The sequence below is a fragment of the Panicum hallii genome, chromosome 5, assembly GCF_002211085.1.
Source record: "Panicum hallii strain FIL2 chromosome 5, PHallii_v3.1, whole genome shotgun sequence".
In the NCBI taxonomy this organism is placed as follows: domain Eukaryota; kingdom Viridiplantae; phylum Streptophyta; class Magnoliopsida; order Poales; family Poaceae; genus Panicum; species Panicum hallii.
In genome coordinates this window covers 40394888-40413721 of record NC_038046.1, presented here as the reverse complement: position 1 = coordinate 40413721, position 18834 = coordinate 40394888, and the positions used below count along the sequence as shown (strand labels likewise).

Below are 18834 nucleotides of genomic sequence, written 5' to 3'. Positions count from 1 at the left end.
TTTCAGGTTATCAAACCAAAGTCTAAGTAAAAGCAACTAGCGTAGCTACAACATAAATGTAAGAACCCAGGTTTAATCAAGGAAGTTCAAAAGAAACTAGGCACATCCTTAGTTTGGGATCCATCACATTCTAGACACATGCATGCATATAAAGTAAATGTATGTATTTATAAAGTTATTGGGACTGGAGTATGATCAAGGACCACTTGCCTTCATCAAAGAACTGCTGCTGCTCAGGAATGTCTTCAAAGCTTTGCTCTTGCGGATCCTCGAACTGCGCACCATCTATCGTAACACGCAAGTACATATAAACAAACAATACAATAAATAAGAAATAGTACACCAAACAATATAAATAGAGAAAAACAATGTTATAAAGCTACTGTATATGTCGCAAGGGTCACGTGAGCGCAAGAATTGATGAAAACAGAGTTAAAACGGAGAAGTTATGGCTAAAACATGATTCCAGGGGCTTATTTGTAAAAGATTTGAATCTAGAAGGGCTCTAGACAAATAAATCGAGGGCTAAAACATAATTAAACTTTAAATCTAGGGTTCAGATTGAGAAATAGAAAGGCTAGGGACTGCGGGTTCCATTTTAGAAAAGGACAAGGGCCTATTCAGAAGGAAAATGATCTATTCGAGAATAATTTTGAACTGTCGTGGACAGCGGGTTGATTCCTATATAACTTAGGGCTAAAGTGCAAAATACCATAGGTTTGACCGGTATCGGGTTTACTTGACTCATGTTAGATCTAATCTAACCCGTTGGATCAGGATCCAACTGTGACACCCTAGGTGTCAAAATTGTAACACATTGGGAAAGAATGTGTAATGTATGCATTGAATTGAGTGAAATTGAGTGAATGTGTGAAAATAAGGACTTATGTGTAAATTTTCAAAAAAAATATGAGTGCTTTTATGCAAAATATTTGAATTACAAAGGTAACTCTTAAATTTTACTAGAGGTTAAAGTGTAAGAATAATGTCATCACTGCATTACATAAAACTTGCAATTAAGTCCAAAAATACATGAAATTTACCCTAATAAGGACAAAACTTTATAAAGTTTGAATTAAGTCCAAGGTTTTAAAATAAAGCTCTATCCTTTGGGTTTTTGAATTTGAACCCTTAATAAAAGCTGTAGGTTTTGAAAAGTTCTACAATTCTTGTTTTGACCATTTTCTCATTTGAGACATAAAACAGTGTGAAAATCTTATTTTACATTGAGGACCCTGGAATTTTTGAAATTGCACAGCAGCCCCTAGCGCCCCCCCCATTCTTCTTCCTCTGCTCCCCCTCTGCCGCGCAGCAGCGCCGCCGCTGGCCGCCGTTGCCACGCCGCCCGAGGCCAGCTCCTGCTCCAGCACCGCTCCACGCGTCGCCAGGGAGCTTGGCCACCGCCTCAGCGCTTCCCCGCTGTCCTCTTCCGCGCGCGCCATGCCGCTCCGCCACTGCCCGAGCCGCCAGCACGTGCTTGCCGTCGACCTCTGTGCCGTGCCGCTGCCGTCAAGCATTGCCTATTTAAACTCGAAGCACGTTTGCTGCAACCCTCTTTCACCCGCCCACTCCCTCTCATCTTCTTTTCCTGGACACAACGCTGCCTCCACGGTCGAGCTCCATTGCCGCCGCTTCGGGCCCCCGTGGACAGCTCGCCCCGCCCCTTCTCGAGCCACACCATCACCTCTAGCAGCTTCGCCGTGATCCCGTGAAGCTCACCAGCCCCTCCATCTGATGAGGACATCACTAGCATGGATACGACCATATTAGTACCTTCTTGTCCAAAGGTGAATCAACTCTATATCAAGATTAAATTTGATACATTTGAACCATTAATGCTGCACTATGATTTTGTTGCATTCTCGTTTTCAGAATTACTTGACTGGATAAAGCCATGTGTGGAAATTACATGGAAAACACGGAGGACCAAAGAAATTGATTGGGGACCAAGCCCAAGTCTTCCCAATGTTCTCCACCAGGCCACCACGTCACTTTTGGTGCAAGGAAAGGAAGAGTCCAAATCCAACACGTTTTGGATATTGGATTCGGACTGCAGGATAGAACCAAGTTGTAACGGCTGCCACGACTTCATACGGACTCCGATTGGGGAGTTCTTGGACTTCACGGAAAGCTTATAAAGTCTACTTTCATATGGATCTAGACTCATATCCATATCTTCTCCGAGGCGGACTTAATTGTTGATTTACTACAAGGACCTTTTTCTGTCCACGGTGCTGCGTCACCTAATTTTGGCCGGATGGGGCGTGTATCAAGTGGGGCCCAACAGGGGTGTGTCCTAGGGTTTAGAGATGACCTCCACCACGTTCTGATCATCCTCTATCCTCTCATATACCTCCATAGCCACCATGAACAGATTGGGTTTTGTTTTTTTGAAAGTTTAGCCTTTGCTACTTGCTTGTAGACGCGTGTGTCGGCTAGACCATCCGTTCTACTCGATTCAGAACCCTACCTTTATGATTTCAGATTGGTTCTTGTGGCAGAACCAACCTGAATTATACCGGCTCAAGTACGCGAGTCCACTCTAGAGGGCTCCAACGTGCTTCAAACGGTATAATCCCTTGGCCTGTCGGGTAACGTCCCGATAAACCACCGATACACAGGATCAAATAAGGTTACCTCACACGAAGGTGAGTCCAGAGATACAATCACCATCACATTTTACATCACAGAGAAAATTACATTACAAGGGTATCCAAAAGAGGTACGAAGTATCAAATTCAGAGAAAAGATTACAAACTGTTAAAACTATGGTTTTTAGCAGCGGAAAACATACGTGATAATTACAATACGTCGTTAAGACGGATGTCATGCTAAGCCCGAGCACGACATCGCTCGATATCACCAGTGCTGGCCGGGGACGGATCCCATTCCACGGACCAACCTTCTGAAAGAGCACAGGGCCAGGGCAAGGGAAGAGTAGGGTCTTCAAGACATTACCTGCAAAACATATAACTAGCAAGGCTGAGTATACTAATACTCAGCAAGGCTTACCCGGGATTGGGTATACTTAGCCCATAACTAGACTTATGAAAGCTTATAATGGTTCTGGGTTTAGTTTTAGCTGAAAAGCAACAAAGAGTAGATCCTTAACTTCAAATTTTAGCTTTCAGATTCTAGTTAATTATCCATTCTAGGTAAGCACCTATAACTAAGCAAGCATGGTGTAATCTTTGGTCAAGCATCCTCTTTGATAACCATAATATTGCTCTTGTTACTCTATGTGGTAAAGGGATCAAGCAGTCTCAATCTTCGTGAGAAGCGGACGATTCTGAATCGAATTTCAAACCTTGCAAGGTAAACCTAACTCACACGCTTGGAACACCAAAGGGTCGTTCCGAAGCAACCGTTTGCCTTTCATTCCGACTCGTGGATCAGATCCACCACAAGCGACTGCAGGAACATACACACACCCAATGTGTGCAGGACATACGTCTGTAGCGCGACTACAAAACCCGTATTCCTGGTTGCCCTTGCAACACGTATTTCCCCAGTCGAACCAAGTAACCAGAAGAACCAAATACATGTGGTGGGAGGTATGTCCACTCCTCGGGCCAATTGGCTACTAGGCTTACCGCTTACCCATAACTCACGGCATGTGGCTAGTACTTTCAAACGCTTAACCCGCACTACCACACACTGCGACCTTATCCAATTCAACAACACAGACGGGGTACCACCTCAACCATGATACCTCACAAAACTCCCGTCCGGCGTCCTTATAGTGATAACAGGAATGTAAACATTACAACTCCTATATCGCGCGAGTGACAGGAAATCACCCGACTTTTACCGGCCCTATTAGCGGAGCATCTATCCGTCGAGGACTCGGGGGCATTACATTGGATTCCTAGAATTCATGCATCTAGAGTTTCACTTCAATTCCTAGACTTAATGCAAGATATAATATGAATAAACATAGATTGCAGTGTAAATAAAGTAGTGGGATATGTCCGGGGCTTGCCTTTACTGGTGGGGCTGGGGTTAGTCAAGTTAATAACGTCCGAAACTTTGGTTCGGGCCTTCTGAGAATTCCCTGATGAAGTCCTTAGGGTCTTCAGAACAACCTCCTTCTGGTTCCGGGATTAGCTGATAATTTCCATCGGCGAGAGAGATCGAGTCTACATGATATGCAAGATGGAGTTCAATGGATGCACACACTTTCATTTCAATTCACGGTAAAGTTGCAACCTAAAAGGTTAACACTCAAGAATTCACGGTATAAAAAGGAATCTAAGCCTTGAATCATAAGTATTAACTCATGACTAAAACATTAATTTAATTGAAAACAGAAATTAAAATACTTAAATTTAAATTTAAGATTGAAAGTAAACCCTAAATAATTAGGGTTATAAAGTTTTGAAAACTTAAACACAGATCAATTGCATATTTAAAGATTTTGATCAAAAGATTTAATTAAATAAGCTTTACTGAAAAGACTCTAGCTAATTTTTATATAAAACAAATGGAATTGATTAATCTTATAAGAATTAAATTATAAAACAAGATTAGGTTTAAAAAGTCCACATTATTACATACTTAATCTATGGAGATTGTATATTACAAATCTTGATCACAAGTTAATATGTAGGAATAGAACTTTGGAACTATGAATACTATACTCTCATGTCAAATATTTAACATAAGTTCAAAAGTATTTGGTTTCACATCAAACCTACTTAATAGAAATTGTAGAGTTCAAAACCTAGTTTCAAAAAAAACTGGTTTTGTAATTTTTTGAATTTCCTACAATTCTCTATTGAATTTACAAGTCAAAAATACCACTCACATGAAATAACAAACATCCATTTACTTTTATTCTAAATACAGTACAAACTATCTATTTTCACAGCATGGTCATAAAACAAAAGTGATAGAATTTGAAATGAAGATTCAAGTACAACTGGTTTCACATTTTTTTGAATTTTCTACGATTTTCTAGGAGTTTTCAAAGTTCAGCACATTGGAAAAGGGAAAGAAACCAAGATCTTTCATTTAGACCCTTGGAAAGAGTTCAATCTTCGCGAACAGGTCCCTCTACCATGGATGGCCGGTGGAGCTCGGTTCCATCTCGAATTCCGGCGATGGAGTGGTTAATTAACAAGGGGAATAGGATGGAGAGAAAGAGGGCACCCGGGCGCACCTAATGGCATTCTTGGGAGGAGGAAGAACGGCCGGAGGAGGGCCGCCGGCGTGAGGCAGGAGCAACGGCTGCACGATGGCGCGGGGGACTGGGCTGCAGCGTGGGAGAGGTGCAACGGAGCGGAGGAACAGCTTCAGGAGGTCCCAGAGGTGCTATTTATAGGGAAAGGAAGGGAGGAGAGGGACGCACGGCCGAGCGCCACGGCGGCGTGGAGGAGCAGTACCGGCGGCGGCGCTGGGCGCGTTGGAGACGCGAGGATGTGCCACGGGGGCGGGCTAGGGCAGAGGAGCAGGCCTAGGGCGGCGCCTAGGAGAGAGGGGGAAAGGGGGGTGCACTGCCGGCTTGCATTCCAGGGAATTGCGGCGCCGGCACAGTAAAAACAGGGGAGCAGCAGTAAACAGCCAAAGGAGGAAGAAGGAAGGTTGGGGACGACTGGACCAAAATGTAATTTTCCAAAATTCCAGGGACCTGTTTGTAAACTAGCGATAACTTTTAAACTAGGGCTCAAAAGGAAAAGTGTTCAAAATGAAAGTTATAAAACTTTTCAAGCTCTACAACTTTGTTTTAGGGTTTGAATTCAAAAACTCATAGTATGCAACTTTATTTTGAAACTTGGGGCTATCTTTAAATTTTATAAAGATTTTGTCCTTGTTAAATATTTTTCACATAGCTTGGGCCTAATTGCAAGTTTTCAGAACTGCCATGATCACTTGCATTCTTATAATTTGGCCCCTAGTAACTTTTGAAAATTACTTTTGTAACTCATGCATTTTGCACAAAAGGACTTGTACTTTTTTAAAATTACACATGAGGTCTTACTTCTACAAATATATCCAACCTTGTACAAATCAACACATGCATTACATTTCATACCTAACGTGATACAATTGGACACCTAGGGTGTCACAGCCCTCCCCCCTAAAAAGAATCTCGTCCCAAGATTCCGACGAAAGACTCTTAAGGGGAGAGAAGCAAATCACTTATCAGAAGCAGCAGGAAACAATCACACCGGAAAGATTAATGTTGATGGTAAAAGTCATTGGAGTATGACGAGATGAGTATGATGAGAAAAGCCTTTACTTTTGATGGGTGATTTAAGCATAATAGATTATACGTGGATGAGTATAACGAGAAAAGATAAAGAAAGGTGATCAAGTTTTCATAGAGTTGAGATCACCATATGAGATCACAACATGAGAACGATAAATGTCGGTGACATTCATCACAAAACTCATGGATAGTAAGTGAGGATATCACAAGAGATTGATAAGTGATGTTCGAAACATTCCTGCTCAGAGTTTATTACCTGAATAATTTGGATGATGTTGATTGTAAAACATGCCTATTTATACCGATGCAATCAAGGAATAATGACAAAATGTTCCAACTATAAACGCAATGCACTATTGAGATGTATGATTACTATGATGGTGCAACACGAGAATGGAGGATTCCATGCACGACTGAAATGGTGCATATGACACATTGCAATTATCATAATGCTGACCAAATGATGCATACACTATGATGCAAGGATGATGATATTTGCAATGTATGCACGTATGAAATGCATGAAGTATGAGGCATACCCTCACGAGTTGATGATGCTCGTGACTCGCGCCCTGCAACCGTTCTCTCGTAACTAACACCTGGGTGGTTCTATATCCTCAAGCGAGGATCAAAAGTTAGGACACTAGTAAGGTTGCATAGAAAGAGATTGCAGTGGGGTTACGTCACATAGACCTAGTCACCAGTGCGCTCCTAATGGCTCAATCATATGGCTGCAGCACACATGAGGCCTTAGGTTCCGACACGGCATCATGGTCATGTGATTAAACACCACCACAAAAGAGGAATAGCAACCTCGTAGTGCCAACAGCAGCAAGATAGGTCTTAAAAAGCCGAAGACAACCTAAAGCTGTACAGGAGGCACACTCGTTAGTTAGTCTACGGGCTTTCGATGATGATGCAACACCATGCATTGACCAAAATGGTATATGTTATGATGCATGACTTTTTGCCGGGAGAATTATATGCAAAAAAGTAATTATTTTCATACATCTTTTTAATTTATCCAAAATCATCTGAGCAAAAATCAAAGGTGCAACTTTCACATGTTGTAACCAGAATAGCCAATAATAGAAGGTACAACATCAAGAGAGGATAGATGGATCACTGAATGATGGATTGAAGGGTTTGATGATGATTATCAAGGTTTAATCATCAAAGGAAAAGCTCAGTGCTTCTGCCGAAACAGATTTAAAGCAAAATCAAGAATTTGATTCGGCTGTTAAGCTAAGATCGGTGATAGGGTTCAAACATAACCCAATCCACTTGATTCATAAAAGACTTTCTTAACTCTATGATAGCCTAGCAGATTACATTAACTCCTACAACACAAAGTCAAAACAGGCATTCAAATACAAGCAACATATTTCAGTACATCAACGTATCAAACAAAGCAATCAGGTCAATCCAAGATATCATGATGCATGCACGTTCTACACGTCCTCACAAACAAAAATAACTGCCAAGTAACCTTGGACTTACGTGGTTAAGTACGGTGGCATCATATAGATACGTCTCTCCCTATATATATACTAGTCGTTCTTACGTTCAAGCTTACGTAACGAGGTTAGCATACCTGCAGAAAATCACAATATATATATGTTGAACCTTTCATGCCAGCATGTCATGAAAGCGTCCCAAACATTACTGTTCACTATAGAAACAGCATCTGTACAATTACCGCCGTACAGACAACATTAACATACGTCATCGAGATAACGTATTCACGGGGGGTACCGCAAAAATGCGGGGATGTTGCTGTTCATACCCCCTTACCTAACTATATACTCCCAATGTAGTCAACCGAAATTGGTACATTGGCAGCATCTCAAGTAGGCCACTGCTTGAGAAACAGCGTTCGGTTCGCATCACCGACGGGAAGGCCAAGCTCCCTCAGTTGGCTGAGGATCCTTACCTTCTTACCTCACGATCGAAGATGTCGTTACAGAAAGTAAGGTTGGGTTGTGCATGAATTTAAGTTTTGACAGAAAAGTAATGCTGGTAGTTAGGGTTATATATATATAGCCACCTCTATTTCCCTCATAAATATTACCCTAGGGCTTTACGTACTAAGCACGATTCTTAACGAAACCAACGTAGTTTTGCCAAACATTCTGGTGGTCGAACTTTTATACTGAAAGCATTTTTAAGGTAAAATGTATCTCCAGGGTAACCTTACAGCTCTGATACCAGCTGTGGCAGAACCAACCTGAATTATACCGGCTCAAGTACGCGAGTCCACTCTAGAGGGCTCCAACGTGCTTCAAACGGTATAATCCCTTGGCCTGTCGGGTAACGTCCCGATAAACCACCGATACATAGGATCAAATAAGGTTACCTCACACGAAGGTGAGTCCAGAGATACAATCACCATCACATTTTACATCACAGAGAAAATTACATTACAAGGGTATCCAAAAGAGGTACGAAGTATCAAATTCAGAGAAAAGATTACAAACTGTTAAAACTATGGTTTTTAGCAGCGGAAAACATACGTGATAATTACAATACGTCGTTAAGACGGATGTCATGCTAAGCCCGAGCACGACATCGCTCGATATCACCAGTGCTGGCCGGGGACGGATCCCATTCCACGGACCAACCTTCTGAAAGAGCACAGGGCCAGGGCAAGGGAAGAGTAGGGTCTTCAAGACATTACCTGCAAAACATATAACTAGCAAGGCTGAGTATACTAATACTCAGCAAGGCTTACCCGGGATTGGGTATACTTAGCCCATAACTAGACTTATGAAAGCTTATAATGGTTCTGGGTTTAGTTTTAGCTGAAAAGCAACAAAGAGTAGATCCTTAACTTCAAATTTTAGCTTTCAGATTCTAGTTAATTATCCATTCTAGGTAAGCACCTATAACTAAGCAAGCATGGTGTAATCTTTGGTCAAGCATCCTCTTTGATAACCATAATATTGCTCTTGTTACTCTATGTGGTAAAGGGATCAAGCAGTCTCAATCTTCGTGAGAAGCGGACGATTCTGAATCGAATTCCAAACCTTGCAAGGTAAACCTAACTCACACGCTTGGAACACCAAAGGGTCGTTCCGAAGAAACCGTTTGCCTTTCATTCCGACTCGTGGATCAGATCCACCACAAGCGACTGCAGGAACATACACACACCCAATGTGTGCAGGACATACGTCTGTAGCGCGACTACAAAACCCGTATTCCTGGTTGCCCTTGCAACACGTATTTCCCCAGTCGAACCAAGTAACCAGAAGAACCAAATACATGTGGTGGGAGGTATGTCCACTCCTCGGGCCGATTGGCTACTAGGCTTACCGCTTACCCATAACTCACGGCATGTGGCTAGTACTTTCAAACGCTTAACCCGCACTACCACACACTGCGACCTTATCCAATTCAACAACACAGACGGGGTACCACCTCAACCATGATACCTCACAAAACTCCCGTCCGGCGTCCTTATAGTGATAACAGGAATGTAAACATTACAACTCCTCTATCGTGCGAGTGACAGGAAATCACCCGACTTTTACCGGCCCTATTAGCGGAGCATCTATCCGTCGAGGACTCGGGGGCATTACATTGGATTCCTAGAATTCATGCATCTAGAGTTTCACTTCAATTCCTAGACTTAATGCAAGATATAATATGAATAAACATAGATTGCAGTGTAAATAAAGTAGTGGGATATGTCCGGGGCTTGCCTTTACTGGTGGGGCTGGGGTTAGTCAAGTTAATAACGTCCGAAACTTTGGTTCGGGCCTTCCGAGAATTCCCTGATGAAGTCCTTAGGGTCTTCAGAACAACCTCCTTCTGGTTCCGGGATTAGCTGATAATTTCCATCGGCGAGAGAGATCGAGTCTACATGATATGCAAGATGGAGTTCAATGGATGCACACACTTTCATTTCAATTCACGGTAAAGTTGCAACCTAAAAGTTTAACACTCAAGAATTCACGATATAAAAAGGAATCTAAGCCTTGAATCATAAGTATTAACTCATGACTAAAACATTAATTTAATTGAAAACAGAAATTAAAATACTTAAATTTAAATTTAAGATTGAAAGTAAACCCTAAATAATTAGGGTTATAAAGTTTTGAAAACTTAAACACAGATCAATTGCATATTTAAAGATTTTGATCAAAAGATTTAATTAAATAAGCTTTACTGAAAAGACTCTAGCTAATTTTTATATAAAACAAATGGAATTGATTAATCTTATAAGAATTAAATTATAAAACAAGATTAGGTTTAAAAAGTCAACATTATTACATACTTAATCTATGGAGATTGTATATTACAAATCTTGATCACAAGTTAACATGTAGGAATAGAGTTTGGAACTATGAATACTATACTCTCATGTCAAATATTTAACATAAGTTCAAAACTATTTGGTTTCACATCAAACCTACTTAATAGAAATTGTAGAGTTCAAAACCTAGTTTCAAACAAAACTGGTTTTGTAATTTTTGGAATTTCCTACAATTCTCTATTGAATTTACAAGTCAAAAATACCACTCACATGAAATAACAAACATCCATTTACTTTTATTCTAAATACAGTACAAACTATCTATTTTCACAGCATGGTCATAAAACAAAAGTGATAGAATTTGAAATGAAGATTCAAGTACAACTAGTTTCACATTTTTTTGAATTTTCTACGATTTTCTAGGAGTTTTCAAAGTTCAGCACATTGGAAAAGGGAAAGAAACCAAGATCTTTCATTTAGACCCTTGGAAAGAGTTCAATCTTCGCGAACAGGTCCCTCTGCCATGGATGGCCGGTGGAGCTCGGTTCCATCTCGAATTCCGGCGATGGAGTGGTTAATTAACAAGGGGAATAGGATGGAGAGAAAGAGGGCACCCGGGCGCACCTAATGGCGTTCTTGGGAGGAGGAAGAACGGCCGGAGGAGGGCCGCCGGCGTGAGGCAGGAGCAACGGCGGCACGGTGGCGCGGGGGACTGGGCTGCAGCGTGGGAGAGGTGCAACGGAGCGGAGGAACAGCTTCAGGAGGTCCCGGAGGTGCTATTTATAGGGAAAGGAAGGGAGGAGAGGGACGCACGGCCGAGCGCCACGGCGCCGTGGAGGAGCAGTACCGGCGGCGGCGCTGGGCGCGTTGGAGACGCGAGGATGTGCCATGGGGGCGGGCTAGGGCAGAGGAGCAGGCCTAGGGCGGCGCCTAGGAGAGAGGGGGAAAGGGGGGTGCACTGCCGGCTTGCATTCCAGGGAATTGCGGCGCCGGCACAGTAAAAACAGGGGAGCAGCAGTAAACAGCCAGAGGAGGAAGAAGGAAGGTTGGAGACGACTGGACCAAAATGTAATTTTCCAAAATTCCAGGGACCTGTTTGTAAACTAGCGATAACTTTTAAACTAGGGCTCAAAAGGAAAAGTGTTCAAAATGAAAGTTGTAAAACTTTTCAAGCTCTACAACTTTGTTTTAGGGTTTGAATTCAAAAACTCATAGTATGCAACTTTATTTTGAAACTTGGGGCTATCTTTAAATTTTATAAAGATTTTGTCCTTGTTAAATATTTTTCACATAGCTTGGGCCTAATTGCAAGTTTTCAGAACTGCCATGATCACTTGCATTCTTATAATTTGGCCCCTAGTAACTTTTGAAAATTACTTTTGTAACTCATGCATTTTGCACAAAAGGACTTGTACTTTTATAAAATTACACATGAGGTCTTACTTCTACAAATATATCCAACCTTGTACAAATCAACACATGCATTACATTTCATACCTAACGTGATACAATTTGACACCTAGGGTGTCACAGTTCTTATCTCCATATTTGCAATTGAGTTGCTTGTTCTACTTGTTCTTGCTTGTTCTTCGATTGCTTGCAGGACGAGTGCCCTAGTGGCCGGGTGTTGCGCTCCACAAGATCGCAGCAGCCATTGGAGGTGGTGTATCGGTTGCTAAGGCGCAGCATCCTTGGAAGGCTGTAGTCGGGCCGTGAACGTCGTCTCCATCCACCAATCGAGTTATCCATCCCCTCTCACCGAAAGATTGGGAACAAACCCTAACGGGTTCACATCACCATCGCCGCCCTTGAGCACTGCATCCACCTCGCCGACGAGCTCCCCCTCGCCGCCATCCCGGGTCGCCGTGGGGACCCGCCCTTCCGGCCATCCTAGCTCCTGCCAAGTAGCTCGGGTGAACCGCCTTGACCCCCTAAGACTGACTCCAACCCGGCGCAGGCATTTTGGGAAGCCATTTCGCGGTTTGCCTGGCCACGGCATTATGCCGGCCCAGTTTGCCCGCCGCTTCTCCAACGTGCAGAGGCACAATGCCTTTTGCGGCCCACAAAATCGGCTTCGCGCCAAACAGGGGACTTTTCCCTCGACCGCCAGCAGGAAGCGTAGAGGGCAAGCGTCGAGGGCCAGGCGACGCGCTTCTTTGCGGCGCTCGCGTCCGGAGGTGGCGGCCAAAGTGCGACGACGCAAATCCCTTCCCCTTCGAGTAGTCTCGCGACGCAGGTACTTTCCATGGCGCCGTTCCCGTCCTCGATGAGTACTTTAATTCGTGCTTTGGTTCTCTGCCAGGATCTCCCCCAATCTTCTGTCATGTTCTCGTCGTCGCCCCAATCTTCTCTCATGTCGTCGTCATGCCTTGTGTGGGGCATGTCGTCTAGTGCACGCAAGAGAAGGATCCGTCTTGAAGCTGAGGCCAGTTAGGCCGCCGTACTGGCCATGGCACGCCGTACTCGAAAATGGGGTGGGTCGGTTCCAATGCATCGTGTCATTTTGAGGGATAGGGAAGCAGCGTGGGCCGAGCTTCACAAGCGTTATTTCGCAGAACATCCAATGTTCGATGATGCCACATTCCGGCGCCGGTAAAAATGTCACCTAGAAGCAATTATTGTCTCGGTTTTTCAGTTTGCATGTTTTGCAAGTTCTGAACTTCTGGTTGTATGATTGTGTTGTAGGTTTCGGATGAAGAGAAGCTTATTCAATAGGATATATGAGAAGCTTGCCGCTAAGAACGAATATTTCCAGCAGAGACCGGATGGCATTCGACGCTTGGGTTTTCATGGCAAGCATAAGTGCGTCGTGGCTATGCGAATGCTTGCCTATGGCACTATAGCCGACTCCCTTGATGATGGGTATGCCATGGCAGAGAGTACCGTGTTGGAATGTGTTAAGGAGTTTGCTAGCACGGTCATTGCTGAGTTTGAAGATGATTACCTGCGACCACCTAACCAGGCTGAGCTGAATCGTATTCTTGCAGAGAATGAAGCTCGATGTAACGCCCGCGTTTTTACCTTATCTAAATTACAGCACAAACCGCTCGCTAGAAAATATTTTTTCGTCAAGCTCGGATCGTTCCTAAACCCTTACCGTCCGAACTCCTAATCGCCCAAAACATCTCTCGACCTTTCGCCATCCGACATCCAAAATTGACCGCCATCCTTTCTCTTTTCCTCGACCCCCGCGACGTGCCACGTGCCCAACCCCGCACTCGCGACCGTCACCGCGAATCCCGCCGACGCATTTTCCCTCCCCGCGTGCTCGGCCTCGCGCTCGCGACCGCCGCCGTAAAATCCGCCGACGCCCCCCCCCTTTTTCCTTTTTCCCTATTCCCTTTTCCTTTCTCTTTTCTCTGTTCCTGTTTCCTGCTCCTCTCACCTCCCCTGCACGCGCAGCATGGCACCGAGCAGAGCTCAACGCCGGCCACCACCACCACCCCCCGCCCTTTGACGACTCCACAGGAGCCGCCTAACCCGGCCCTCCTCTGCGCGCGCCGTACCCCCCCTTGCCGCCTCGGCGCTCGTGCTTGCCCCGGCGTGCCGCGGCAGAGCAGTGCCGGCCGCCGCGCGTCGCCTCGCCACGGGCCGCCTCCCCCTGCGCCGCACACCCCCAGGCCGCCCCTCCCCGCTACACGCCACCACCCGCCCTGCGCAGCGACGACCAGCGCCACCGGCCGCCCTGCGCAGCAGCAATCCCGCCCCCACCGCCATTACTGGCCGCCCCGAGCTCGCCGGCCTCCACCGCGCCATCCTCCTCCCCGCCCCTTGCCGGCCTATAAGTACCCCCACGCCGCGCCCCGCCATCACCACAATCTTCCCCCGCAGCCCTAGCCCCTTCCCTGGCCCTGCACTGCTGCTGCCGCTAGGTCCTCCGCCCGCCGCCCCTGGCCCTCGTGGGCAGCCCGCCTCGTGCCACCCCGGCTCGTGGTGAGTGGTGGAACGGGTTCCCCTCACTCCCCTCTCCGTGTAGCCCCTACCCCCGGCCGCCGCCGTGCCCTAGGGCCGCCGGGATTGGTGGCGCCGCCGGCCCCTATCCCCTCCCCTGCTCCTGGTAACGGGAGGAGGAAGAAGGGCACATTTTCCCTGAACCCCCTGCCCCTTTTGCTTATCCCCTTAAGAGCCCCACTTTCCTTTAATCCCTTTTCCAAATAAAACCCCCCTGCTCATTCTATTTAGGAAGTGAACCCCCCTCCTATACAAAATAATTACGGATAGACCCCCGACCCTTTCCAGGGTACTCTAGGTATTTCCAGAAATCCTAATCAAGCCCTCCCCTTTCCAACAGTAATTACGAATAGGTCCTTGGACCCTTATCCCTTCCCTAAAACCCCGTTCGGCCTATCATTTCATGCGCCAAAAACCTTCCGTTTGCCCCGAAACTTTACCACGCCATTTCTAGCATAATGTCGGCCCTGCCATCAAGAAATCTCCCGAAAATCTTCCTTCTACCATAGTTTCTTAAGTTATTCCTGATTCGGGCTTGTAAATAAAACCTTTAATTCTTTTTCCTTATGGAATGTTTGTTTGTGTGCGCCGTAGATCACGAGGTGATCGAGGGAGAACCCGTCGATGAGCAGTACCGCGATCAATAGTCCGAGAACCAGTGCCGTGAGCCCGAACCTGAAGGACAGTACCTCGATCAGGACTTCCCGGAAGGCTTTGTGAATGGCAAGTCCAATCCCGTCCTTTGATGCATATTTATCCCAGTTTTATAAATACAACCTATTAGCCTGTTTTATAAAATGCATCGTTTTATTGCAAGACATGGTTGGATAGCCACCCCTTGATTGATATGACCACTCCTTGATGACCTAGGATTTGCTTCGCTAGACGTTACCTACCGCTAAAGATGCTTATTACCTGTCATCCCCTTAATTGTATATTTCAAACCATGACCACAAGCGCTTTACCAAAAATAAGGGCACAAGGGTTTTTAAAGGATAAAATGGGGTTTTGAGAAAATAAAAGCAAGACATAATCTGACGAGATGGACGGCGTTTTCTGTGTGAAATGCCACTAGTGTGCTTGTACCTTTGTGGTTGAGCATGAACGGGAGATGTCCGTCTGGTCAATATAAGGATGAACTGAGGTGTCATCTTGCCTAACCCAATTATCGTACAACCACTCGACCGTTGTGTGGGCAACAGCTTAGCATGAACTCCACTAGTTGTTCTACTAGCCAAAAAGGAGAGCGGGTGAGCAACGGGAGACTATGGAGAAGGAATACGATCTGTGTGAGTTATATTCCGGTTATGACTTTGTTGATGGGTCATTAACCCCATGGTAGCTTCCGTGTTGGCTAGTTAGATTCAGCTAAGGTGGGTAATGGCTTTGTTAGGATCCGCCGCGACATTAAGGTGTTCGTAGCGCGGTACCCTACTTGTGGGTAAAGTGTACAACTTCTGCAGAGTGTAAAACCTATTCGAATAGCCGCGTCCACGGTATTGGACGCGTTACGGCATGGTCACTTCAATAGATGTTTCGGGATGATTGGTTTTGTGGCGTGAGTTGTTTTGAATGTACTCGGCAGTTGCGCAGTAAGCTACTGTGGACGCCGAGTCCAATGTCACTAAAACTTGGATCCTTTGTATAGGATCAACCCTACTCATGATTCGATTACTATAATAATGTTTTGAGAAAGTGCTTTTGATAAATAAACCCTTGCATACGTAAAATCTTGCTTTATCGCAAATAAACCCCAACCCCACCCTTGATATAACCGTGCATGATCTCTGTTATCACCCCCCCTTCCGCGGGTGTGGTTGGACTTGTTGAGTACCTTTGTACTCGCCCTATATATATTTGTGGTTTTCTCAGAGGAAGATCCGGACTACGTGATTGGAAACGACGAATAAGGGTTGTGTCCGCGCCCAACTTTGCCTGTGGTGTTGGCCCTCCGCAAGATGCTCCTGCTAGCGTGTTACTCTGAGCCCGAGCTGGATCTCACGTGGGTCGTGCTTTGGTGTATTACCATAGCTATTTTATTACTAGTTATCGTTTGTATCGAGTGCCCGCCTCCTCAGAGGTTTGTACGGTAATGTACCATCTGATGTAATAAATGTGTATCAGCCTCCTGGGACTGATTGTTATATCACATTTAAGTCACCTCGAATGAGGGGACGCTTCAGGTGGTATCAGAGCCGTAGGTTGGCCGTAGGACGCGACCCTTAGGACCGAGGACATTTTTCTAAGCCATTTTCCGTTGAAATTTTCCTCACTTAACTTATCCTCCCACACGACACTTACCTTGGCCCTTGCCTGATTCCAGATGGCTGACAATGGATGGAGTGACGGGATCTGCCTCACAGAGCCTGGCCTTCCGAAGTTATTGCTACTCAGCCTGGGACGCGTCGGAGTTGTAGACCCACCAGAATACACCTACCGAGAGCACAGCTTCAGAGGGACCCCTCGGTGTGACCTGATGATCTTCGTGGGGAAAAGCACACTTTACCCCGACGTGGATCCCTGGTTCATCTCCACCACTGGCTTTGGGTTCCCTGACACCTTCCGAAAGGCTGCCCGAAAAGCCTTGCGACGCTTACGCGTGGTCTATAGGCATCATCTCCAGCGAACTCCTATGGGATTTTTCCCACCTACTGGAAGGGGAGGACGCTCGTGGATTGCCCGGATGAGAGGATTAGGAAGGGAAGAAGAAGATATGGAGGATACGGTTTCCCACCTATCCATTTATCTCACCGGCCTAGATCGACTATACAGCGAGCAGGCAAAACAACTGAAGCACCAAATTCGTAGGGCAGAAAAGGCGGAGCAAGAGAGGGAAGTGCAATTCAGGAGGGCAATGGAGGCTGAGGCTCAAGCTGAGAGCTCCCTAGCCTCTCTCCGAGACATATGGCAACATGACGCTCAAGAAAGGGAGCATATCAAGGCGCATAGAAGGGAAGCTGGACTACTGGAAGGAGAACCCGAGGAAACTCATTGGGATAAGAGCACTCAGACCGAAAGAGAGGTATTAGAGCAGTGCCTTCCGCCAAAGAAGCGACCTAACCGGATCGGGGAAGGATTCCCTTGGGGAGAGTAGAGTACCTAAGCTAGAGCTATCACCCTAGTGATAATGTATCCTCGGAAAATGTACCCGACCCTAATAAAGAACACCTATCCTTCTTGTACCCTACCTTGTGTGCAAGAATTGTTCACTCTAACTTTGATTTCAGATGGCTGAGAATGGGTGGACCCAGGGCGTTTGCCAAGAGGAACCTGGTTTTCCCCGCCTTTTGATCAACTCCCTGGAGCGCCTCGGTATTACCGAGCGCCCAAGGTACTACAGCAGGGAATACGAACACCTCGGTACTCGTCGCTGTAGGGTGGTTCTCTCCATCGCCAGAAGCACCCGCCACCCCGACATCGAGCCGTGGCGAGTGACTGCCACAGGATTTCGACATTAGGATGCCTATCCCTTGGCCATCAGAAAAGCTCTCCGATACCTGTGCCGGATCTTCGAAGAGCACCTCATTCCCACACCAATGAGGCTTTTTCCTCCGGTCATCAGGACGCAAGTCTGGCAGGCCCGCATGAGGAACTTGGAACGGCGCCGCCAACATGAAGACCTCTTATACCATGTGGTCGCATACCTCATCTCCCTGGACAAGCTCTTTGACGAGCAAGCCCAAATCTTAAGGGAGCAAACCCACCGGGCTGAGCAAGCAGAGCTTGCAGTAAGGATGCACCAAATCCGGGTGGCTCAAGCCGAAGCAAGGACCGCGGCTGCTATAAGTAGCGAAGCCGTCGCTCAGGAAAGCCTCGGACAGATCCAGGATCGGCGCATGCAAGAATGGACCAACGGCGGAACGCCCGTCCCGGCAATCGGGGAAACCCGAGTCCTAATCGGAACACCCATCACAGGATGGGGAGGACTTTTTAGGACCCCGCAAGCTCCACCCGAAGGTACCGAAAGGACAGCTGCAGCCATGGAAGGAGGAACTGTCGAACAGCCCCGAGAAAATGGGATCCTCGAAGACGACGAGGAAGAGCTACTCATTCCACTGGAAGTTCACTCCGCCCCGGAAGACGACTTGCCCCGTGAGTAATATGCCTTAGAGGTGCCCCCGGGATAAAACCGTCTCGGCCCCAAGCCTAGATTTGTGCCCACCCACCTGTATGACCTTTGTACCTGACCATATAGTGTGTAGCCGTGCTTTCCTCAAGTGTTGTACCCCAGCGTAATAAATAAAACTATTTGCACTTAATGCTTGTTAGTCTATGCGATTGCCGGCAGTAGATAGAGTCTGCCTGTTCGAAAATAAAATATCTCTTAAATCTAAGTCTCATAAGGGTTTTACCCAATCCGCAGACGGCCCCTAGGCGTAACAACAGGGCCTTCCAAAGACGGGCACATGCCACTCCA

The 18834-nt window shown here is 46.0% G+C and overlaps 1 protein-coding gene across 1 annotated transcript in view; it reads left to right on the top strand.

Annotated features, from left to right (window-relative positions):
• The first annotated feature begins 12910 nt into the window (after positions 1–12910).
• LOC112892652 overlaps positions 12911–18834 on the top strand; it is a 32584-nt gene continuing 26660 nt past the window's right edge. The window contains exons 1-2 of the mRNA XM_025959786.1: positions 12911–13058; positions 13152–13441. Coding sequence (XP_025815571.1) covers positions 12916–13058; positions 13152–13441 — 433 coding nt within the window. The 5' untranslated portion in view covers positions 12911–12915. The remainder of the gene's footprint in view (positions 13059–13151; positions 13442–18834) is intronic.